Below are 25606 nucleotides of genomic sequence, written 5' to 3'. Positions count from 1 at the left end.
AATTTAAATGGTAAAGCAATATAAATAAAAACATAAATTAATTATATAAAATTTAATTATTTTATCATAAAATGTTGCCATCTAATAACTATGTAAAAATAATAATAAATTAGCAAATTTTCTTAATCTATAGTAAACCAAATTTTTAACGTTGTAAAAGTTAATTTTTATACATTCCCTCATGCGCGCAATTTCACGCAATTGCGGCAATTGAAAATTGAATTGCTCAAAATTACCAACACTACACACAAGTATTAGAAAAGAGTTTCTAATTTTGATATATTATATAAATTTAAAATAATAGTATATCTACAGTAGTTAAAGTATTTTTTAGAATTTTTAATAATCAAAAAATATATTAACTTTATATGAAATATATTAAGAAAATACTTAATTCATGAATACATCAGTATTTTAAAATATAAAAGAAAATTTAGTTTTATATTTTAAATAAATACATAATTTAAAATTTTATAAAAATTTAATTAATTTTTGACACTTTAATAAGCAAAATACAATCTAAGTAATGATTATTTATGACATAATTTTTTCAAAAAAATGAATTTTTAATTTCTATGTATAGTTTAGAATAAATAGAAACTCAATTTCTATAGAAAACAATTCATTTTATTTATAAATTTTATACAAAAAAGACACAAAAATATAAAGATTTTTTTCTACAATTTTTATGAATGAATGCACTTTTGTATTAAAAACCATTTGATTTGTAGTATATAATAGATTATACAAAACCACAGTATAGGCAAACATTAATAAATTTTTATTATAAATTAATAAATAGACATAATATTATTTATAAATTAAATAATATATAATAATTTAAACATATCATATAATTGAATGCTAGAATACAAATGATTGAGTGAACATTATTTAAGTAAAAGTTAATGTTTTTATATGTAATTCACTTCAGTATAATTTTTTTCCATACGTTGAATAAAAAATAAAGAGAATTGTAATGCATTTGAGAGAAACTTATAATTTAATAAATGATGGATTTCTTTGAGAAAAATATATGTTATTACGTGAGAAAAAAGAGGCAAAACTTAATGCTATTTTCAATTCACTGTTTATGTCTGTATTTTAGTATAATATTTATGGTTTAAAAAGTGTTTCTATTCGTTGCATAAAATACTAGTGAAATAGGAGAGTATATAATGGGCTAAATGTTGATCGATATTTTGGGTCATTTTTTCCATTATTCATGTCTTCAAAACACTAATAAAACCTAAATTTGGTTTACATTTGATTTTTATTTACAATTGTTATATACACTGAACAAGGAGTTTATGAACTGAGAACTACTATTTAATTGGCTATCAATCGATTGACCGAAACTCTAGACGAGTAAAGACATCGAAAAACATGCGAACCCTTTGATGGTTGTGTTGAGCGCACAGACAGCCCATGGATGTGATGTTCACAACACTTACAGCACCGGAACATTGGATACTCAATGTATTGATGTCTCAGTCTATCTGTTATGAGCGCAACTCTAAGCGCACATCAGTTTTGTGTGTTTCTCTCAAACAGTGAGCCCTTAGAGCACAGACCTACACATCCACTACACATACCAGTGATCGCAACAATTCAAACATTTTTTTAATACCATTTCTATGTTTCTCTAAAACTAATACACTTTACTTCAATTGTCTCTTAAGTCACTATTTCTTTTGTAATGTCTTAACTCATCCTTAATTTACGTGATTTCTCTTCATTATTGATAAGTTTTTAAAAATTTAAATTAACACAACTTTTTGATTATTTTTGTTTCTGATTTATGCATTAATATTTTTTCGTTATTTTAAATGCCATAATTTATAATTAAAAACACATGTCATACTGTATTTAATGCAAAATGTTTATTAGAAAAATATTTGATAACTACAGTATAGACGTATAATGTTATTGATATTCAAAAGTAAAGTCAAGAAACATATGAGTTTGTGTAAAGAAATAGCAATTAATGTTAATTTGAATTAATAAAAACATGTATCAAATATTGTGTCCACACTTACAATAGATTTCTCTTTATATTATTATATATTTACTATAAATTCATTGAATCGCAAATAAAAGCATAGCTTTGGTGTAATCATTGATGTCATTCAAAGTAGAGAGAAAACTGAAAGAAATTGTTACCATTTATTTGGTGATCATTTTGAGTGCAATTTATAACATAAACTAATAAATTGGTTTCAAAGTCATGACAGCAGATACTAAACAGTCCGTTGCCAACAATCCTCAAGAGTTTGTCGATGAAGTAAGTGTTGACTCATATAGTTTTAATTAACTACTATTTCACATCCCTTTACAATATAACAAAATAACATTTCATGCCTTTTATGTGATATTTAGACATCAATTAAATATATTTACTTTTTTGGCATCTTATAATATATATTTGTATTTTAATTAATCAGATAATTAAATTGTAAATTGTCATTTTGTATATTTTTAATGTATATTAACTTTAAAAAATTAAATTAATGGTTTCAATTATTATTTAAAATTTAAATATTTTTGCATTATATTCAGACTTATTTTAGTAAATGCATTATTTACTTAAATTATTATAAGCAAAAAATTATTTAAAATTATTGTGTAAAACTGTGTGTTATTTATAGTAATAATCTTTTAGAAAAAAATATTTTCATGCAATACAAACATTAAGTGCAATGAAGTGTATTATCAAACAACTATTGTTTTTGGCTTTTGATTACAGATTTAAACTAATCTATAAATTATGGTTTTTGTTATCAAATATTTTACAGATATTTTAACACATGCTAAACATAATCACTCTTTTTTAGTTAACTTTCCCATTAAATGACTTTTATTATGACAATGAATACTAACATTAATGAATTTGTAATATGAAATTGACTTATGTTTAGACACATAAAAATTGAGTGCTTTAAAGACAAAATAAAGACTACATATAGTTATTGATTTGTTTGCGAGACTAAGGATATCAACCAAAATGTTAGTGTCTGTTGTTATCTGAAAAATATTGTTTGAATCTAAAAATAAGAGTTTAGTGTTCGTTACTATCAAACCATTTATCATATATTTCTATAGAAATTGAGAAAAATGAGCGAAAGAGTGAGTGAGTGAGTGAGTGAGTGAGTGAGTGAGTGAGTGAGWGAGAGAGAGAGAGAGAGAGAGAGAGAGAGAGAGAGAGAGAGAGAGAGAGAGAGAGAGAGAGAGAGAGAGAGAGAGAGAGAGATTATTGTTTTATGAGAGTGCATAGATAGTAATTACATCAATTATTGAGATGATAATGTTTTTTTATTAATGTAAGATTAATATAAATCAAAATTAATAGAAATATTTTTTTTAATTCTAAATAATTCCAATGAATTCAGTAAATTATTTTTAATAACATATATTCGATTAATTAAAATAATGAAAATACAAAATATACTTTAAAAAATAAATATTTTAATACTTTAAAAATAATTCACGTATATAATATGTATTTAATTAATAAAATTTTTATCACTACCAAATCCTATGATATAACAAAATTGATTAAACGTATACTTGTATACACTATAGAGGGGACACTAACTGTAATTTTTAATATCTTTGCACTGATAGTCATTAAGATGACAATCAGCTATAATACTAATGAATACTTGGTATTTGAGTCAAACAAATGATTTGATATTATAATAAACATTTATATGAGATATAAGTGATTTTTTATAAACTTTTAAATATACGAGTTTTAGATTTTATTTATAATTTATAATAGTATGGATAAAAATCTTACATTTTTCACAATAATCATAAACTGCATATATGTTAATATTTATTTTGTTTATTTGTATTTAAAATAAATTATACTATGATTTAAAATAGAAATTAAGCCAAAATTGTCTCATTTTTAACACAAATTTGAATTACATGACATTCTCAAATTGTTTTAATATTAATTATTAATAATATTATTTAATAAAGAAATAAAATATTTACATTTTTATGTTAAAACCATTTGTATGTGTTTTTGACAAAAATGTTAATAGAATTCAAAGAATTTATTTAATTAAAGACATAAAAGAAGACAATGAAAGCAATGATTGTGTCCAAAGAAATGGGATCTCATTGAGTGATATCGACTTTCCTCATCATCTCATTTGTGCTAATATTATGTTATTGTTTAATATATAGTTTGTTATTTCAATCGATTTTCATTAATAACATAAAGCATATTATAATTTATATTATAGTTTATTAGTTATGACTTTATAATCTATTGGTTAATGAATTTGATTTATTACTCAAATAAATATTAGACATCATATGTATAATATATTAAATTATTTTTTAAACAAATAATAAACTATTTGTGTTTTACTTATACTTAAGAGTAGTAAATAAAAGACAAATATTGTTATTTTTTATTATCAACGTCTTTATATAAATATTATATTTAATTATTAAATATATTTTATGCTCTAATAAGCATAACAAAGGTTTTATTTATGTATTAATTTAAATTAATTATGTAAAGAATATATTATAATAGTTTATGCTTTTAAACAATAATTACATGCATTAAATTTTATACTAATCAATAATTTTCATAAATCAATTGTGACTTAATCTAAGTTTGAATGAGTTTCACAAATTGTTTCAAATATATTGTAAATTTATACAGTATTGTAATATCATATACACTATATGTCTAAAAATAATAATTATAATTGATCATTTTTAATCTATGTATAGTATTAATCTTTTTAAAAATAATAATTTAATAACTAAAATAACGAAAAAATGTTCTAAAAATAACAAAATAAAATTTTAAAAAATAATATACAGTTTTTTTTATTTGCGTTTAAATTTACTATTTTACTATTGTTATTATTTTGATTTAATTTTTGATAAACAATTTTTTAACGGTTGGTTTATTTTTAAACGTTTTTATACATTTATTGATTATTGTAGAAAAAACCATTAAAACATTATATTTATTTAACAAAATGATTAATATAGCAAAATATATTATATCAATTCCTACTAATTAGAAGTTTTATAATATTTTTATTAAAGAATTGCATTTTTACAAAGTCAATAAAAGAGACACAATTTATTATTTTAATGTGTTTTTATAAATTTATATTTTAATTTAATATAATTATTAACAGAATATTCTTGATTTTTATAGGACATTGTCGCGTCTAATGAGGAAGAAAAGAATTATAAGGGAATATGTATTGCTATTTGTGTTATCGCTTGTATTTGCTCTTTGATTATCACTTCAATCATACTATTAACACCCGGTTTGTATTTATTTATAAATATTTTTTGTAATACAAATAAAAATTTACATATTTTCCATTTAAATATTTATTGATAATTAGACATAATATAGCATTTTAAGATACATAAACATTTATTTATCATTATAAGATTAAATCATGTATGTTATCATTATAAATGAATATTTAAAAAATATTTTTAAAATAAAAATAATAAATGAAATTGAAAAATACAAATGTTTATTAATTTTGTAAATTATACTTATTACACAGAATTATAATATATATATAGTTATCTTAAAACATGTGATGCATTTAATATGATTTAAGGATTAAGTACATGTTATGTAAATGTTAAAAATATATCTAAATTTTTAAAGTAAATCTATATTCAAATCTAATTATCAACTTTAATAGTGTATATACTGTAGTATTAATGTTTTTGAATGTATCTGAATAATACTATATATGAAAAATTATAGAACTATTTGATAAAAGTATATATAATATTAAAATATATTATAATTTAGTAAATCAAAATTTTAGTTAAATTAAGTTTAATGCTAATAAATTTAATTTTAATAAAAACAAATCAAAGAATATATGTTTATAAAATTTTAATAATTATTAAACAATAAACTCTAATGTCTAATACATATGTTTTTAATCATACAACAGAAGCATTTGAATAATTATGAATGAATGAGTTAAAGTTGAAATCAAATAAAATAATATATTAAATAATAGCTGTTAAGCCGAAATAAACCCACAAACTTTATATTAAATTAWATTATTAAATAAAAATTTGTATTATTATATTTGTATAATATAATTTATTAATAAACTTATTTATTATTTTTAACTTATTTATGATATTATTTTTTATTATATATTATCATTATTTTTTAATGGTCTCATTATCTAAAGCGATAAAATAGTTGCCTCACAATATTATTATCAACATTAAAATGCTTCTGTTGTATGTTTTTAATAATACTTTGTTTTCTGTACAATAGTATATGACTGTACAGTAAATTGCAAATAATATATTATATAAGGCAAAAAATGTTTGATATCTACATAAGTATATGCTTATAGATTTTTAATTTCACATTTGATTACAATTATTTGCAACAAAAATTTGCTTTAAAATAGATATTTATATTTTTGAGAAAATTTCTAATGTATAGTAACCAGGGTTTTAAAAATGGCAGGCATAAAYAATAAATATCAATTTTGCCAAATGTTTTGAAAATATTTTCAGGTGGTGACACCTATTATTTTAATTTTATATTATTAATTAATTTATAATATATTTGCGTATTTTTGTTTTGTATACTTTTAATTAAAAGGTAATATCATTATAAATAAGTAAATTAATTGTAAATTTAATTATCACGCTAAAACACTAAATTACATTATTTTTATAAATACAGTTGCTTTTTAGCAATTAAATTGGCAAATAAAATAGATGCCCAAAGTGCCAGTCATTTATGGCATTTATTTTCTTAAAACTCTGATAGTAACTCAACATTTTTGTTATTTGATCGCATTGTTAAATGATTCATTGCTAAAAATAATGTCTTCAAATAATATTACATAATGTATATTGTGATATAAATTAAAGCATAAAAGGATTTATTTAGGTWTATCTAAACTTTTATTTTAGATAATAAATTGAAAGTTACGATATAGTTATATATATTTATTTTTTGAATTGTTTCCACTTTATGGTTATTTTTGTGTCAATTGATTGATTTGTTGTAAAACTAAGACTATTTGTAAAATATTGATTTTTGTTGTAATGAAAGTTTAATAACTTTTTTTAGACGATGATCTCAAACGTGTTAAATATCCGCGACTTAAGATCGAGGAAATTGTTGCAAATGTTTTTCAACCAAAAGATTTTGATGGCATTTGGATATCTGGTGATACTATTTAATGATTGAATTATTAATGATTTTTATATTTTTAGTTTTTATACTAAATAATATGTTAATATAAAATTTTAGAWATTTTATATTTTAAGTTTTTATTTAAACCATAATTTGTTGTGACATTGTTTATAAAGTTAAATATTGATTTTATATTAAGTGAATTGCAAATAAGAGAATTTGTTGAATAATTTGAAAAAATTGATAAAATTAAATTTTGTAAAAATTTAAACTTATATTTTATATTAGATTTAAATTCAATTTTAAATTTTTTGCGTAAATTCAATAATTGCAAAACAATTCAACTTAAAATACAATTGTTTTATAATTGTATTATAAAAATTTTATTTAAATCTCTTTTTTATTTTTATATATTATTTTGCAAAATTATCATCAAATTTAGTAATACTTGTTTTTTGTTATATTTAAAACTAATTTACATTAATTAGTAAAGCGTTTCAGACAATTATATTAAATTATTTGTATAAATTTATTTATATCTATAAAATTTTTAATATTATTATATATAATTATGTGAATATACCGGTAATATTTTTACAAATTTACATAAAATTTAAATTTAAATTTTTCAGTTAATATTATAGTCAATTATAAGATAATTTTTGTATTATTTATTGTATTTAAAAATATTATATAATAAATATTTATAAAATATTTTTTATTGTTTATTTTAATAATTTAAAGTTTTAGTTTTTAACTATAAATTTATAAAATATAATTTTATTAATTTTTGTTAATTTTTAATATAAGAGATTTGTTTTTGAAAATTCTAAAATAAAAATATATAGGAAATATAAAATAGATGAAATGCATGAGCTTGCTTAATTATATTTTTATTAAAAATTTACAACTAATTTATTATACTAAGTAAAAGATAATTAAACACGTGTTTTAACGTTGCTTATAAAAATACTTAGTTTTATCTAAAATGAATTCATTAAAATATTGGACATACAGTACACTGTTTTGATATTATAATATAATTATAAATTATTTAAAAAAACAAATTTTATTTATGATAATATTTAATTTTGATACTCTGGATAACTAATATTAGATGAACTTTAAATTGAAGTAAAAGTTGTATTGAAATAATAATAAATCAAAACCTCTTTAAATAAATCAAACAATAATAAAGAAAATCATTAGTTTGTGTTAAATAAATAATGCAATCCTTGAGAGTAATCGTTGCTTTTAAAAAACTACTTATGTTTTGAGGATTTTATTTAATAATAATATTAAACTTTGATTTCTAATCGACTAAAAGCTATTTAGTGAACACTTTTCATAATTTTTTGGTATTTTGATTTAAACAACACAAATGTCTAAATTATTGGTTTGTTATTTACAGATAACGAGTTTGTATATACTGATGAAAATTCAATAGTATTATATAATTTAGCTAATAATTCGTCAAATATATTTGTACCAAATAATATAATTGTAAGTTATATTTATTTTTTTAATACTGTTTTATATGCATTCATATAATTGTTTACTTAAATCATATATTAATATATTTATTTTAATTAAATTAGAGACAATTTAATGTTAAAAAGTTTTCCGTATCAGCCGATAAACAATTTGTTTTATTGACTCATGACATTCAAAAAGTTAGTATTAGTTTTTAATTATATTTATTTATTTTTATTAATTAATATTCTTTATTTTTATTATTTAGACAACTTATTATTCATATAAAGCAAAATTTAAAATATATAATATTAGTAATGAGCACATAATAACCTTAAAAAGTTTAGGGGGTAATCTTGATCTCGATTTTGTAAGTTTACTTTTATTATGTTTTCTGTTAATTTAATTAAATAAATTATAATTTAACTGATTTTTTATTTTCACTAAATTTAAGGCTGAGTTCGGCCCAAAAGGCAACCAAATAGTAAGTGAAGGCTTATATAGGGTTAGATGTGAAGCTTATATGTGTTGTTATATATTAGGTTTATATTTATCAAAACAATATATATTATAAACGTTCAGTTAGTGATAATGGGAACGCCATCATAAAAACTGGTCAGCCGGGGATTGTATATAATGGAGTACCCGATTGGTTGTATGGCGAGCGCATCTGGAAAAGCAATCGCGCCCTTTGGTGGAACCCATTGGGCACCGGATTATCCTTCGCTTCATTTGATGACAGTCTCGTCGATTCAATTACTTATCTTAAATATGGTTCATATGAAAGCAATAATAATCTGATGCCTGAGATTACAAGTCTTAAGTATCCAAAGCCGGGAACAATCAATCCTTCTGTTTCCTTATGGACTGTCGACTTAACAACACTGTCGTCACCTCAAAGACTAATGCAAACAGATATGATTGGGTTTGTCTAACAATTTTAATTAAAATCCTTTTAAAACTGATTATTGATGACATCTATCAACTAATAATAATTTAGTGATCATTATCTGACATCTGTTTCGTGGATCGACAACAATGTTTTGGCCACAGTTTGGATGAACAGACAACAGAACTGTTCGCTAATCAATATTTGCAGTCAAACTCCAAACTGGATGTGCCGTAAGGTTTGATAACATTTTATTTTTATATTCACAATACTAGTGATGTACTGTATATATAATATGCTATTACTATAATGTATATAACTATCATTTTTATACCATCACATTATCCTTAATGTATAACCAATGTTACGAAAACTATTATGGTTTGTCTATATTTTCCTTCAAATAAATTTTTCACTTTTTTCACAGATATCAACATTTTATGCATCAAATGATAACAATTCTTAATATTATATTATATATTAAATAGTTAAAAGTTATAACATTACTGTAAGATAACTGTATTCATATACTTTCTATAATTATTTGTGATATTCAAATATTTAATTTGTTATAAATAATAACTTTAAAAATATATTAACAAATATTAAAACAAATTAAAATAAAAGTTTGGTTTTTGTGTAAATATAAGTTCATGTTTATGCAATAAATAAATATGTACTTTAATTTTTTATATTAAAGGAAAATATGGGAATAAATTTTGTTTTCTATAAATATCTAAACTCTAGTATATATTTAATGTAATAGCGTATTGCAATGTAGTGTATAATTTAAGTTTTCAAACATTAAACAAATGTTTAATAAATAAATGTTAAAATTTACAGAATTTTGAACAATGTATTGGAGAGAGATCTAAGACATGGAGTGAACTTTTTGATAAGCCTTTGGTAACATCCGATAAAAAAAATTATTTGATTGGTTTGCCCGTAAAAAATATTAAATCACACAAAACAAGACAAATATCCTTAATATCAATAGCGGTTAGTTATATTGTCTTAATCATTATTTATTGGCTAATTTGTGAACACATTAATTCAATAATTTTTCTACATATTATAGACAGGGATTCAAAAGTCAATTACTATTGAAGATAATGATGTGACACAAGTATTAGCTTATAGTGAGACAAATCAAACAGTTTTTTATGAGGCATCGCTTGCAAGAAATCCCTCACAAAAGCATATATTTAGTAAATCAAGAATTTTTGCTAACGAAGCAAAAAATGCCATTTGTTTGACATGCGATCAAATAGATCGCAACTGCACTTATCAAACGGCTATTTTCAGTCCAAATACTAAGTATTTTATGTTAATATGTCTGGGAATGGGTAAGTCGTTTCATATTTACTAAACATTTACATATTATCTCAAAAAATTAATTTTATTGCACAGGTATTCCGTGGGTTGAAATTAGATCAGTAGCAGAAAATAAGATATGTAAGCAATTAAATTACCTAAATATCATACGACTATTTATATTGATATATCAAACTATAATATAATAATAGTATAGGTGTTAAAAGTAAATGTTTGTTTAATCAAATTGTTTGATAGTATTAAATTTGGGATCAGAGGAGAAGCTCAGGAATTTAACGGAATTCCGTGCGTTTCCACAGTTAAGGGTTTTTCAGGCATCGGTCGACAACTTGCGTAAGCAATCACTTGTGTTTCAATAGATTTTTTGTGAAAAATTTGCTTAAAATTAAACAAATGTTTTATTAGTCGCAAACATTAAATTAATACTTCCTCCCGGTCTTCGAGAAAATGAAGAAATCAAATTTCCATTAGTCGTCCAAATGTGAGTCAATTTTGTTATCATTATATTATATGTCTATTTTATTATACACTTTTTTAATCGATAGATAACTTATATTATTAATACAGTATTTGTATTCTTAGGATTTTTTAAATAAATACATTAACTAAAGAGTTTATGCTATAAAGTCATATAAAGTTATACATTAAGATAAATATGTATAAAATATATTAAAAGACTTTTTAAGAATTAACTTATATTGTGATGAATTAAAAATATAAATACGATATATTTGATTATTTGTCGAAATCATAACTAAATTTATTATAAATGATTATATAAAAAATTATTGATATAAAAATTTCCACTTTATTATCTCAATCATCATTAAGAACTACATAAAAATCATATATAATATTATATAAAAATAAATAACAATTAACTAAATTATAAACAATCTGATAATAAAACCTAAATTTTTTATTTAATTTGTAATATTAATTAGTGTTACAGTAAAAATGCATAAAAACATATTAATCATATGTTTACAACATGAATATCAATATTTATTCATTAGCTTTGAGTAACTAAATGTTTTTTTTAATAATTATTATTTTTATTAGTCTCTATTTTTTACATAAGTTAAAATATAAAATAATAAAATGACAAAATAATAATTAACTTTAAAATCAAATGTGCGAACTTCAATATTTTACATTAATATAGTACTGTCTAATCAGTCTAATAGTATAGTATAATAAATCTATCAATAAGTCTAAAAGTTGACAAATTTTTACATATAAGATGATTATATTATCCAATTTTGTAATTTTCTGATTCAATACAATATAATATTTAACACAAATGAATGCTATTTTATATTAGTAAAGGTTTTATGACTAATGTCTGCAAACATACCTTAAGTTATGATTGCTTAAAATTTTCATAAATATGTTTAAGAATCAATAGATTATATTATATGATAATTTTAAACATAAATAAAACAGTCTTATGAATTGTGATTATTTTAAAATTTACTATAAATCATATCATAGGCTCAAGTTTTACGGAAATCCGTATATTTTGGTTATTTTAAACGCACTGAAAATAAATTTTCTTTGTGTTTTACTGCTATAATATTATATATAAAATATGTTTTATATTTTATCTAAATGGAAGTCTATATATTGAATTATATCTAAAATAACTGTATATTAATAGTGATTCTCTAGAATATATAACATTTTAATAGACATTTTATAAAAAATATTAATATAAAATAAAAATTAGATAACATTCTTAAAATGAAACTATCTTAAGAATTTGCAATTAACTAAACATTTTGTATTTTTTAATTAGCATAATCTATAATATATATTTCTGTAATGTATTTTAAATCTAACTTAAGGTAAATAAACTATAATTTTTTCATATAAACACAAATATTAAATTACAATATATTAAACATTTATTAAATATATAAATTTTGTGATAAACATAATATTTTAATAATGTCAATTTATATTCAACTTTTATATTCAATATACAGTATTTTTATTTTATTTTAAAATAGCTAAAAGTTTCCGAAGAGTAAGATATTAGTCAAAATCAGACAAAATTGTTTTGACATAAAATTATTATAAAATTTAAATTATTATAATATTTTTATGCATTGCTGTCGAGTTATATAAAAAGTTATATTGAGAATAATTTTATAGTATTTTATTATTAATTTTTAAAACTTCCAGTATTAATAAATGAATTGTTTTTGTAATTTAACAAACAAAATAAAACAAAAAAATAAGTTTTAATTTTTTTTAATTTAAAAAATATATAAATATCTTAAAAAAGTTATAAACACACACACATAACATATATATACTGTATATATATTAATTTTTAAGTATTTTTATGCAAATCTAAAAAATGTTTTTTTTGTTTTTATAAAAATGATATAATAAATAAATTCAAATTTTTATCATATTATTTTTGTTAATATTAATTATAAATTTTTTTATTGACATATGTTTAATGATAAATGTTTATATGTTTAATAAACGTTTATGAGTCTAACATAGATTTTTTTGGTATTTAAATTATAATTATATATATATACTGCATAAACATAGATTCATAAATTTGCTAAAATTTTATTTTATCTAAAACTCATTTTTGTGTAGTTGTCAATTATTTTTTAAATAAATAATTATATACTTATAACTTATATATTTTAATAATGTAATATTTATCTCTAAATTTAATATGATATACTTTTTTGTTTTATAATTTGTTTTAAACAAATATTTCAGTTGTAAACATTTTTTTAGACAGAAACAATTTTGTTTTTGAAAATATATTATCATTCAAATGCAATAATTTAAAACATATGACACTATAATCTTTAGATATATATATTTGTTTTAAAATATCATAAAAAGAAAAATTTTATGAAAACTCATTTTTATCTTAAGACTATCGTTATATGACTGGAATAATATTTTTTTAAATATTAACTTTAAAGTATAAAAATTAATATAAAGTTTATATATTCATGAAATAGTAAGGCATATAAAAACTACTTATTGGGATATAAATAAAGATGATTCATAATTATTATATTTAATTAAAACCTATTTAGTTGTATACGACATTACATGTAAACTATATTATATAAATTATAAATAAAATTAATTATTTAAGAAAAGTAATACTTTAATATCAATAGCAATAACAATGTTTTTAATATATATTATTATATTTATTTTATAAGTAAATATCAATGAATGAACAGTAAGAGATAAACAGACAGACAGACAGACAGACAGACAGACAGAAAGAGTAATACATTGTTTAAATAGAGTTTATCATAAAAATAATATTCTTAAAAAAATCTAAGTTTAAGTCTTTAATTCTGTTAAAATCCAAAATGTTATATATATTCCCAGATTATTATTATTGCAATTCATAATAAATAAAATTGTATAATTTTGTGAATGTGTAATATTTTTAAATTAACTGTAAATATTATTTTTTTTTATCTTTTTAAATATTTATTATCTCTTTTTTTGATAATATAATTTACAATAAAAAATATATTTGATTAATTAAGTTTATAAAGTGTATAATAGATTTATTACATTTATGCATAATATGATTTTGTTTATTATATTTTATTATTACTTCAATTCTAATACAATTTTATTATTCATAAACTAAATTATGAGACACTTGTGACTAGAAATGGGCAAATAGAAAGTTTCTAATAAATTTCCCTGAGAATATAGAAATTTCTATAGAAATTTAACTTTATTGTTATACTATGGGATCCCCATATCTATAGCTATTGTAATAATATATAAATAATGAGACACTACTACTCATATAACATTATACTATACACTACTATAAAAATGGGATACCTATATGTAAAATAATTATAATTATTTAATAATAATCAGTTTTTTAAAATTTTAATAATCATTTTATTATATATATAAGAATTTAAGATAATTAAATAAATTAATTGTTACTTTAATTAATAATTAATATATTAATACTAAAATTTAATTATTACTTGTAAAAACAATGTATTGTTACATAATAACATATATCGAGAAAAACAAAATTAACATGGGGATATCATAGATAGAAATTTCTTTTAGAAACTTTCTAGAAATTTCTCTATTATTTTATAAATTTCTCTTTTTTGCCAACACTACTTGTGACTAGGGTTAGATCAGATTCCCTCCCTCGTCTTATTTTCCATAAGTTCCTTATATTCCCTGTTCCCTGGGAATTCCCTGGGAAGACATTTCCTTGTGGTACCACCTATCGTACCCTAACTCACTTTACATAATGTTTAATTAAAAACACGTTTGTATAGTAAATGTCTACAAAATGTATTTAATGTTTTTACTAAATGTTTAATATTATTTGAATCACAATTTGATTGTGTTATTACTAACATAATAATCCTAATTGAAACACATAGTCATTGAGATTAGGTACTTTTTAATGTATGACAAATTATATTTTCCCTTTCTAACGATCAAGGGAGGGAATATAATATATTTTCCATATTTTCCGGGAAAATTGGAGGGATTTTATTTGGGAACTTCCCTCCCTGGGAATCTCAATCTAACCCTACTTGTGACATAAAATATAATTTTTTATTGATTATGTTTTCATAAGTTTCGACATTTTTATGACTATTGTATGTTAGGATTTAATCTTATATTAATGTATTATACTATAAATGAATATAATATATTTATGTTTTAACTTTTTTTATATAACTTATATACTTTATGATATATCTAACACATTTTTTTTAACATTTGTCAATAGTATAATTCATAAAATTAAAGCAATGAATGCTTATAATTATATAAAAATTAAAGTATTATCTCTATATCAGTGTTTGTGAAATTCAATTAATTTTTGGGACAAATCTAAATAAAAACTGATTGGAATTAAACAAAATTCTATTGGTTTTAATGTATTAATCCATCAATTTTTGCTGTCAACACATTATATATAACTTTTTTACACAAAATGTTAATTATTATTATCATATTAATAATATTAACGTATAATAGAAAATATGATACTGTATTTTCTACAGTATTATTATGTAGATATAATTTAGGATATTATTTAATATATAAATATTTATATTAAATTAATACCAGAGGTTCAGAGCCTGAAGATCAGGACGTAAAGCATAACTTTCACGTTGATTGGGGAACTTATTTGGTTTGATTATTATTATTATTATTATTATTATTATTATTATTATTATTATTATTATTATTATTATTAACAAAATTTAATTATAATTTTAAAGGCGAGTTCACGTGATTTCATATACGCTTATATTGATGTCAGAGTCAGAGATCGAGGAATCGGTAGGTTTGATAAAAATGATTTGTTTTGAACAATGAATTTATTATTTGTGTCTTAAAATGCATTTATTACTAAATAAGGCGATACCTTATTACACGATACGTGGCATCGCATTGGAGATATTGAAGTCAATGATTACATGAAAATCATTGAATATCTGAAGCTTAGCTACAAATACATCGATCCCTCACGTATTGCTGTAATGTCTATACATATTAATTATATTATTTCTTTATAAATTTAATTTATTACTGAAAATTTATTATTTAAGAAATAATAAACTTTTAAAGTTTATCAAAAGCATTTATAAGTGTAACGAAAATAATAATTATTATTAACAGTAGACTTACAATAAACGTATAATAATTCATAGCATATAAGAGTACATTAGGATTTTGCAGTTAATTAAAATGTGAAATTGTAATTATATTTGATATTATATTATGTTATTTGAATAAATCTATATTAATGTATGCAATAATTTATTGAAACAGATCTGGGGCTGGGCTTATGGGGGATATATAGCAGCTATGAGTCTAATTGAAGCAAATCAGCAAACATTCAATTGTAGTTTAGCGGTGGCACCGATCACTAACTGGCTTTATTGGGGTTTGTATTTGATTAACATTTGACTGATGACAACATTTATTAATACAATAATTAACTATAATTTTTAGATTCATTTACATCTGAGCGCTATTTTGGTTCACCAGACATACATAGAGTTAGCTATGAGAGAGCAAATCTCATACAAAAAGCCGACAAATTTAAACAAAAAAGATTTTTTATACTTCACGGCACTGCCGATGGTTTGATTAATTAAATTAAATTAAATTATATACTTATATATCATATAATAATAATAATAATAATATATTGAATACATTAATTGTATGTATATATAGATGCCGTTCATTTGGAACATTCTTTCAAATTAATGAAAGCTCTAAACAGAGCCGGAGTTCTCTATAGATCTCAAGTATTCAAACTTTAATGACTTTTATTTTTGTTTAATTTATATTTAATATTATGTAAAGACATAGATTAATGTTATTTATTTTAAAATAATATATTTTTATTAATATTGATTTTACTATAATTAGATTAAATTTGAATTAAATAAATTAAAATTTTGCAGAAATTATTTTATAAAACATAAATCTAAATAATTTTGTTGCAATAATGATAATAGATTATCTCTTTATATTTATAATTAAAAAAACATTTCATAAAAATGTTTATTAAGAAATAAAAAGGAGTTAATATATATATATATAACACATAATGGAGTTAATACTTAAACCGAAAAAATTGGTAACATTTGTCAGTTACAGGCCTTTGTCTACAATGTATATGAGTATTACAATATAGACGATCGATATTTAGACCACATTTTCACATAATATTCAAGTCATACACATTTGTACTGCTTTTTTATTTCAATAATATATTACCCGAAATACACGAATATATATTTTCTAGTTTTTCAAGTTTTACATAATGTTAATATAATTTTTATAATATGTTAAATAAGCAAAAAATTGATTTGATTTGTTGTAAAAATACAGATATATCCGGACTCTAATCATTATTTAGAAGACGTCAGACTTCATGTCTACCGATCACTTGAAACCTATTTAGACGAATGCTTTGGACTCGAAGACAGACTCATTGAGGAATCGCATCACAAAAAGAAATCCGAAGAGAAATCCTAATCAAGTGGTTATCATATTCTGGTGCTCTATATATATATATATATATATATATATATATATATATATATATACATAAAATATAAATTTATAACAATATACAGTATTGTATAGTATATACAATATACAGCATATAAACAGTATATCTATACAGAATATACAGTATATATGCAGTTTATAAAAAAAATATATCGATGACATCCATTACAGACAAAGCTAATATCATTTGTAGTCATTTATTTATTATCTACAAAATCGATATATCTAATGAAAGTTAATCAATTTAATTAATTATCTAATAATTATATTGTTATTTTGTTATTTATTATTTGTTGTTTGGGAATATCTTATATATAATTTATTATAATAGAATCAAATAATATTAATAATTTCTAATTATATATAAGTACAAAAAACAATACAAATAATTAAATATATATTATTAAAATTGTTATAATTGTTATAAGAATGATACAAATATTACAAAAAACAGATAATTTCAAAGCAATCAAAACATTGCACTCATTAAACACTGCAATTACATTGATATCAATCAATCACTCTTTACTATGCATTTATCATATTTCTGGCAAACAATTCTATGATATATATATATATATAACAAATTGTTTTGCAATCAATTATTAGCCTTTAATTGATTATCTGATTAAACGCCTCTTCAATTAACACACAATATGTAGTGTTTATATTTCATATTTCATATAACTTATAACATATTGATATATTAAGATTATTATTATATCAATTAATATAATAAATAGAATTAATTTTAATAAATCAATAATACTAAATGCAAATTGTTTTAAATAAATAATTAACTAAATAATTGACTTTAATATAATTATTAACATATATTTAATAAATATAAAATTATTCTAATATTACATAAAAAGTAATTTATAAAATGTTAAATATAATATAAATAGAATTTCTATTATTTATAAATAATGTAATATTTGCACTAAAATTATAATCAATATTATTAAGTTATAATTAATAATTATATTGTCTTCCATTTAAATATTAAAATTAAATAAATTCATTTTATTTAAAAATTTTAATCTAAATTTGTTATTTTGTTGTTACAATTAATTTGAATGAAATATAATAAATAAAAATTATGAATCAATATTTTTATATTATTACTTTCATTTATTTGTGTTATATATAATACACGGCTTATGATCTACCGAAAACTCGGGCCCTTTTTATGTATATTACATATGTTTTTTGTGTAACTATATCTCTATTAAATAATTATATAATTACATAAATGATGTCGCATTTTTTTAAACAACTCATGACAATATGGTATCTTTTATAATTACCAAATGTAGCACAAAAAACATAAGTAACATAAATAAAAAAGTACCGAGTTTGTTCTGAAAATGTTTAGTGTATATTTAAATTTATTTCAAATAACATTATTCTGATGTATAGAATATACAATAATAATTGTTTTCAATTATAAATAGAAATAAATAGTTTATAAATATATGTGAAAAATAATAATTTTATTGTTTTTTAAAAATTATTAATTAATTTTATTTAATAAAAACAATAAAATTGTTTGAATAGACAAATATTTATTTGACATAAATGTTGTGTATATTAATGTGAGTTAACAGGGATTCACAAATGTATTGATTTGTATGGAAAGCATTGTTCACATGTCGTGACAAACATTCAAAACAAATGTAAACATAAAGTAATGTTATTTAACACGAGTTAAGACATGTTATGATAATATTGATCACCAAATGGCATATCTATTGACACAAATGATGAATATTACTACAAAAGTAAACAATTGTCTCATTTATAAGTCATTGACAAGACATACAAAATGTCAAATAAGATGTTTAACGGGTATGTCTTGATTTTGCCACTGAAAGTGACTTTAGTTTGGATTTTGTTTATTAATATTTTATTATTTAACCAAATGATAGGTTTGAATGAAAAAAAGAGATTTTACAAGAATGTAACCATCACTCAAAATGATAACAAATTTGGTATTAATTTGGATGGAAAGCAACTAAAGACACCAATTGGTAATGTCTTTTACACTCATAGCCATTGTTTGGCATTAATGATAGCAAATGAATGGTTATCACAGCAAAAGACAATAAGACTGTCATCAATGCATTTGACACAACTGTGTAACACTGCTATCGATAATCCGACAAACGATTTCAATGAAACCATTGCCCAAAAGATAATGGATTTTATCGATTCTGACACTCTTTGCTTTCACGTTAATCAACCAAAAGAGTTATCTGATTTACAGAAAAAATCGTGGAATCCAATCATTGAATGGTTCCAAAAGACTTATAATTGTCAAATACCTATCACTCAAACTGTTTATTTAAATCCAATCAGTGAGACGTCCAGAAACTTAATTTATCGACACTTGTGTTCATATAATATGTGGTCACTAATAGGTCTTAAGTTTGCCACAGAAAATCTAAAATCATTAATACTATCGCTAGCGTTGACCCAAAAGGTAATATCTGTCGATAAATGTGTTGATTTGTCGCGTCTTGAGGAGGACTTCGAGATTGAAAAATGGGGTCGAATTGAATGGTCTCATGACCTCGAGTTACATGCATTGAGGGCCAGAGTGTCAGCCGCTCTACTCTTTTATTTAACTAATTGTGAAACCGGACAGTTGTCACAAACAGGGCATACTTATGCCCGAAGTATTGAATACAATATTTAAGCGTTAAGTTATTAGTTTAATATTTTCAATAAAATTTATTAAAATTCTTGATTCTTATTTATATATAATGTAAAACTTTAGAGTATATAATAATTAATTGAAAGAATGGTAATTATATTTAAATTCTATAATCAAGTGTGAAATGAGCTCAAAAACGATGCTTTGTTTAATGTATTGACCAAAATATTTGATCATAAAGTGACTTAAATCACGATAAAATGGCAGCACTTTTACGTGTTAGTGGTATACTGTCCAGACTCGACCACTTCTTGAAACCGTTTCGATTGATTTCACTTAATTTCTCATCACATAAACGAGACATTGCCTGCAATAACATATAAATAATGTAATTAATATTACGGTAAGCGTTATGTTGTTAATTGATATCTACCTCAAGACGTTGTGCTCTGTCTTCATTCAGCGGTTCCATTGGGAATGTGATATCATTTTGATCGGCGAGTGTTCGCAAATCAAAGTAATACTTGGCGTAAACACTTGACGGGACATTGATGTTGAACTGCAACAACTCGAGAAAACGTCGCTCCAATTCATTCCTATTATTTAATTATTAATTTATGACAATTTAAAGTACAATTTGAAACAATCTTTTAATAAAATTTGGATAATTGTTGAAATAATGTCTTACATGTCCTCAACAGAAATGTCTCTAAGTATTTGGCAATAGTCGACATTCCAGACCGCCTGATCGTCCCATACTTTAGAAGCCAATAGAATGGCTCCCAAAACAATCCGTTTCCAAGTCTGGGGAACGATATCTAACTCGGCATAAGTCAGAAGTCGCTCCAAATATACAAGAGTTATGATCGCACACTCGGGTGATAATTGGGCGGCACTGAACAATGTCCTCATAAATCGGTATATTGTTCGGTGATCGGGATCTCGAATCTCATTTGGCACTCCTTCCTTCTGTAGTGGTATTTGTTATAATTAGTAAATGAATTTAAGTTTGACATTAAAAATGAATACAATATTACAGATAAAGGATGTAGTCTTTCATCGAAAATATCAAGAATACGATCTGAATGTCGGTTTCTGATGTGATAATAGATCCCTAGTGTAACACATTTTATGGTATTCTTCAGATTGGGATGACTAACGGTGCTGTCATCCAAATAGATGGTCGAACAGGAACTGTGCTTCTTGAGCGGTCGCGTCTCTAATAACTATTATAATAATTATTAATTAAAACATTAATTTAAATTATTTGTCAAAATGCTTACATTAATTTGACTTTTTCTGTGGCCTATCAATTATAATAAAATTAATCATTAATTAAATCATTGTAAGAATCATATCATTGATTATGTCATACATCTGATATCACTTCGAGATCTTTGCATAAAAAGAGGTCCAGCGGTCGGATGAGAGGATGGGTCGGTCTCGTTGTCGTCGGGTTCGCGTTCACTGATGTGTTGCAGATTAGGTCCGATTCTATCGTTGATGTGGTCGTCAATAATCTCGTGGATCTCGGGTTTCTTGCGATGTCTTTGAGGAGTATTTGCTTTACAACACGAGATCTTATTTCCCATAATTAAAGTAATTGTTATTTCAATACTAATATTCACATCAATTAATGCCTTAATAAATGCTATCAAATGATTGCTAATTATATTAAATGTGATTTTAAACACTTCTCTCGCAATTAAAATAATTTCTGTATCAAAACTATTAAATCGTTTAATACCTTTAGAAAACATAAGCTAACAATTTAATTGTCATTTATTTTATAAAAATTATTTTTAATTAATTAATTAAAAAAAAAACAAAATTGACGACAAAAATGGCATAAAATAGATTTAAAACTCAGATAATAACTAAACGACTAATTAATAATAAATCATATAATATATTGAATTGTTTGGAACCAATTGGTGACACTTTTTGACGTGTCCTCACCGGCGACTCTCAAATCAATAAAAACAATATTAAAAATAACTGAAAATTTATAAAAATAAAACTCAATTCAAAATCAATAGTTAATTAAATGTCAATAAAACACACATTTTTCACATAAAACAGTTGTCAACACTTGTGAGTCATATTATGGTTCAAATGTTTACACAGTTATTGTCAAATCATATCAAGACATTCAAGACATTGATGACTATTGTTTAACCAATTAATTAATTACTTGTTATACATATAATTAGTGATAATTAATATAATATAATATAATAATAATAATAATAACGAGTCAACTGATGCACTGATTAATCAAATGAATTGTATTTTTCAACAGTTATTCACATATTATTTGCAATATTTGTCTACAAATGCATAACAAACACAAAACCGGTATTTATTTGAGAAAACGTTTCCTTCATTCAGACCTCTAATATGTATTGACTTTATTATACAATGCCTTCAAATAACATATGATTTTCAATTCAAAACAAACTATTTTTTTTAAATTATTAACAAATTATTGAAATATTATTAAATTTAATGATTGATAACATGTTTAGACATTCAATTAATTCATTTATTTATAGATCACTTTTAACACCTAATTGTTGTTATTTTAGTTCACAAATCGCCAAAACAAATGTTAATTTAGTTAAAAGTGATTTTAAACAACAACAACAACAAGAATTATCAGTGAAGACAGAGACCAATGAGTTGACCACAACTCAAGAAACCAATGTTTTGTCTGAAGAAGACAAACGGGCGCTCGCGATGGTTATCAAAAGTCCGGTAGATTTGGACACATATTGGGAAATGGCTTTAAAAGAGAAGAAGTTTGTTAAGAAACAGACGATTCTCGACAAAAAGGGTGGTATTTCTACCGATTTATTGAAATTTCTTCACCACAAATATGATATATCGATTCCCGGTATTAAACGAAGACTTCGTTATTATATTGAGTTCAGAGAGATATATAATCAAAGATATATTAATAGAAGACATACTATTATTGGTTCGTGTGATTAAAAAAATGTATTACCGGTAATAATCGGATATTTTATTTTTATGATAATTAGGTCCCGAATTAGCGACGGCACACCTTGTGGTATACCGAGGAGGAAGAGTTCAATTCAGACGTAAGACCAAACTATACTTTTTATAGTAAATTATATTTATATTGTTTTTCAGACGCACCCAATGTTTGGTACACTAAATGCAAACAATTTCCAAACATTTATGACGAAAGATATCGATTGACAGTTGTGGACGCCTCGAGTTAGTCAAAGAAATATTATTATTATTTTTTAATTACTATTTTTTTATAAAAAATACTATTACCGTAATTACAAATTTAGATATAAAGTTAAGATACGAAGCGTTGGATAACTTTATTTTACTAAATTCACTACAAGAACTAAATCTATCGAAAAACAAACATTTGGATGACTTTGCGTGCGATAAAATTGCGCGACTCTTCAGAAATTCAAAGAATTTAACAACTCTTGACTTATCTGACAACCCATTGATAACAAGTCGTGGTATCGAAACATTGCATAGAATTAGATCATTAAAAAAGTTGATAATATCGAGAACTAAAGCTGCAAACTATCCATTCATTGATTTATTGATTATTTTATTCACTGATGTGAATCCAAATTGTGAAATAATTATTAAATGATTTTTAATAAAAATATACTTTAACTAAATTAAAATTACAAATACTAATATAAGATTTAACTAAGAGTTGGTAAATGTTGATATAGGAACCAACTGAGACCAAACAGCAGACCAGCCGGTCTCGACATCATTGCCTCCGAGTCCCCACAATAGAGCAACTTCTTTGCCTCGTCTATGGTTAGTCTAAATTAAAAAGTTAAATTTGTATACCAAAGATATTTAACAAATATTATACAAATATAACAAAATACTCACTCAAGCACTTCGATCTGTTCCCCGTCTACTCCCCCTCCCTTTCCTTTAGGTGTTTCACATCTACAGTAGTAATAATTAATAAAAAATAGCTGACATATCATTAAATTATATAATTTATAATTACGTGACTTCACAGTAATACAAGTGCTGTAAAGATCCAGATATTCCAACTCCACTTCGGAATGAAGAAATAAATTGCAAACAACTTAATAAACAATACAATTATTGTAATCAATTAAACTTTTTTTTTGATAAATAATTTTAAAAATAAAGTCATACTTAGTGTCGACCAAATATCCGGTTTCTTCTTCGACTTCTTCTTTCGCAATTTCTTTAATAGTTTTTCCTAATAAATAGATTTTTTTTGTTAATATTAAACTTAATATTAAAATAATAATCATTTGGTAACTCTATATATATATACATATACTGTATTAATAAATTAGAAAACCTTGTTTATCAACAATACCGGCACAAAGTTCAATAGTAAAACCAAGATTTTTGTTTTTCACCAACAATTCATTAAATTGATTGATATTGTCTTTGGAAAACATATTCAAATCTATTGAATCAACACTTTTGCAGACAAAGGCAAAGAAGACCGCCGGACGAAATTGACGGACAAATATTAGCCGATTTGTCGACCGGTTATACAAAACTATTGATACGCTGTTATATATAAATGTTTTAATATTTAATTATATATTGATTGATAGCAAACAATCTCACCTGTCGTGTACTTTCATCAGATCCCATATCAATGGTCTGCCATTCTGTTTATAATTCAATTAATTAATCCATAATTATTGACAATTTATTAACAGATATGATATATAGATATTTACGAGTTTGTAGTGAAGTCGATGTGGTTTAAGATATTGTGATTGATTTGCTTCAAGTACTTCAATGCTTTCCAATTCAATCACATCCTTGTTATCGTTAGTTGCCATCAGTGGTCATCAAATGGTTACTTAATAATCATATAATCATCACTTGAGTGATCACTCATTGATCGCAAAATTATTTGTTTATAAAAAGTATTGAAAACACAAATCATATGTTTATGTGA

General features: G+C 22.6%; 5 protein-coding genes across 6 annotated transcripts; 3 read left to right on the top strand and 2 right to left on the bottom strand.

Annotated features, from left to right (window-relative positions):
- The first annotated feature begins 2221 nt into the window (after window positions 1-2221).
- LOC128965484 (dipeptidyl aminopeptidase-like protein 6) lies at window positions 2222-17961 on the top strand. Its single transcript, XM_054312191.1, has 21 exons — window positions 2222-2284; window positions 5198-5312; window positions 7121-7219; window positions 8598-8632; window positions 8806-8863; window positions 9007-9029; window positions 9114-9143; window positions 9202-9584; window positions 9660-9786; window positions 10392-10547; window positions 10627-10894; window positions 10959-11003; window positions 11121-11216; window positions 11289-11364; window positions 16014-16077; window positions 16169-16229; window positions 16308-16426; window positions 16722-16836; window positions 16905-17036; window positions 17133-17206; window positions 17796-17961. Exons 1-21 carry the CDS (start codon window positions 2228-2230, stop codon window positions 17940-17942), a joined length of 2280 nt encoding a protein of 759 aa, XP_054168166.1. The 5' UTR covers window positions 2222-2227; the 3' UTR covers window positions 17943-17961.
- Window positions 17962-19567: 1606 nt separating this feature from the next.
- LOC128965644 (ATP synthase mitochondrial F1 complex assembly factor 2-like) lies at window positions 19568-20711 on the top strand. Its single transcript, XM_054312382.1, has 2 exons — window positions 19568-19829; window positions 19910-20711. The coding sequence occupies exons 1-2, from the start codon at window positions 19721-19723 to the stop codon at window positions 20677-20679; spliced, it is 879 nt and encodes a 292-aa protein (XP_054168357.1). The 5' UTR covers window positions 19568-19720; the 3' UTR covers window positions 20680-20711.
- A 169-nt stretch (window positions 20712-20880) lies between these two features.
- LOC128965643 (cyclin-Y-like protein 1) lies at window positions 20881-22422 on the bottom strand. The gene is made up of 6 exons (XM_054312381.1): window positions 22013-22422; window positions 21921-21943; window positions 21675-21863; window positions 21326-21606; window positions 21071-21233; window positions 20881-21004 (listed from the first exon to the last, which is right to left on the bottom strand). The coding sequence occupies exons 1-6, from the start codon at window positions 22395-22397 to the stop codon at window positions 20888-20890; spliced, it is 1158 nt and encodes a 385-aa protein (XP_054168356.1). The 5' UTR covers window positions 22398-22422; the 3' UTR covers window positions 20881-20887.
- Window positions 22423-23157: 735 nt separating this feature from the next.
- On the top strand, window positions 23158-24325 carry LOC128965483 (distal membrane-arm assembly complex protein 2-like). Its single transcript, XM_054312190.1, has 4 exons — window positions 23158-23617; window positions 23682-23741; window positions 23794-23880; window positions 23961-24325. The coding sequence occupies exons 1-4, from the start codon at window positions 23158-23160 to the stop codon at window positions 24281-24283; spliced, it is 930 nt and encodes a 309-aa protein (XP_054168165.1). The 3' UTR covers window positions 24284-24325.
- Window positions 24324-25599, bottom strand: LOC128965592 (uridine diphosphate glucose pyrophosphatase NUDT14-like). Of its 2 annotated transcripts, none has more exons than XM_054312306.1 (7): window positions 25383-25599; window positions 25267-25310; window positions 25007-25206; window positions 24817-24883; window positions 24662-24742; window positions 24538-24597; window positions 24324-24465 (listed from the first exon to the last, which is right to left on the bottom strand). In XM_054312306.1, exons 1-7 carry the CDS (start codon window positions 25485-25487, stop codon window positions 24339-24341), a joined length of 684 nt encoding a protein of 227 aa, XP_054168281.1. In that variant the 5' UTR covers window positions 25488-25599; the 3' UTR covers window positions 24324-24338. The 2 variants fall into 2 exon arrangements, with proteins under 2 accessions (XP_054168281.1, XP_054168280.1); XM_054312305.1 differs by having other exon boundaries at window positions 24989-25206; window positions 25383-25590.
- Between the last annotated feature and the right edge of the window lie 7 nt (window positions 25600-25606).

Source organism: Oppia nitens, unplaced genomic scaffold (genome assembly GCF_028296485.1).
Source record: "Oppia nitens isolate AA-2021 unplaced genomic scaffold, nextdenovo-longstitch-racon4-pilon3 scaffold17_pilon_pilon_pilon, whole genome shotgun sequence".
NCBI classification, from domain to species: Eukaryota; Metazoa; Arthropoda; class Arachnida; order Sarcoptiformes; family Oppiidae; genus Oppia; species Oppia nitens.
Note: the sequence above shows the minus strand (reverse complement) of the source record. Positions and strands in the feature narration are given on the sequence as shown.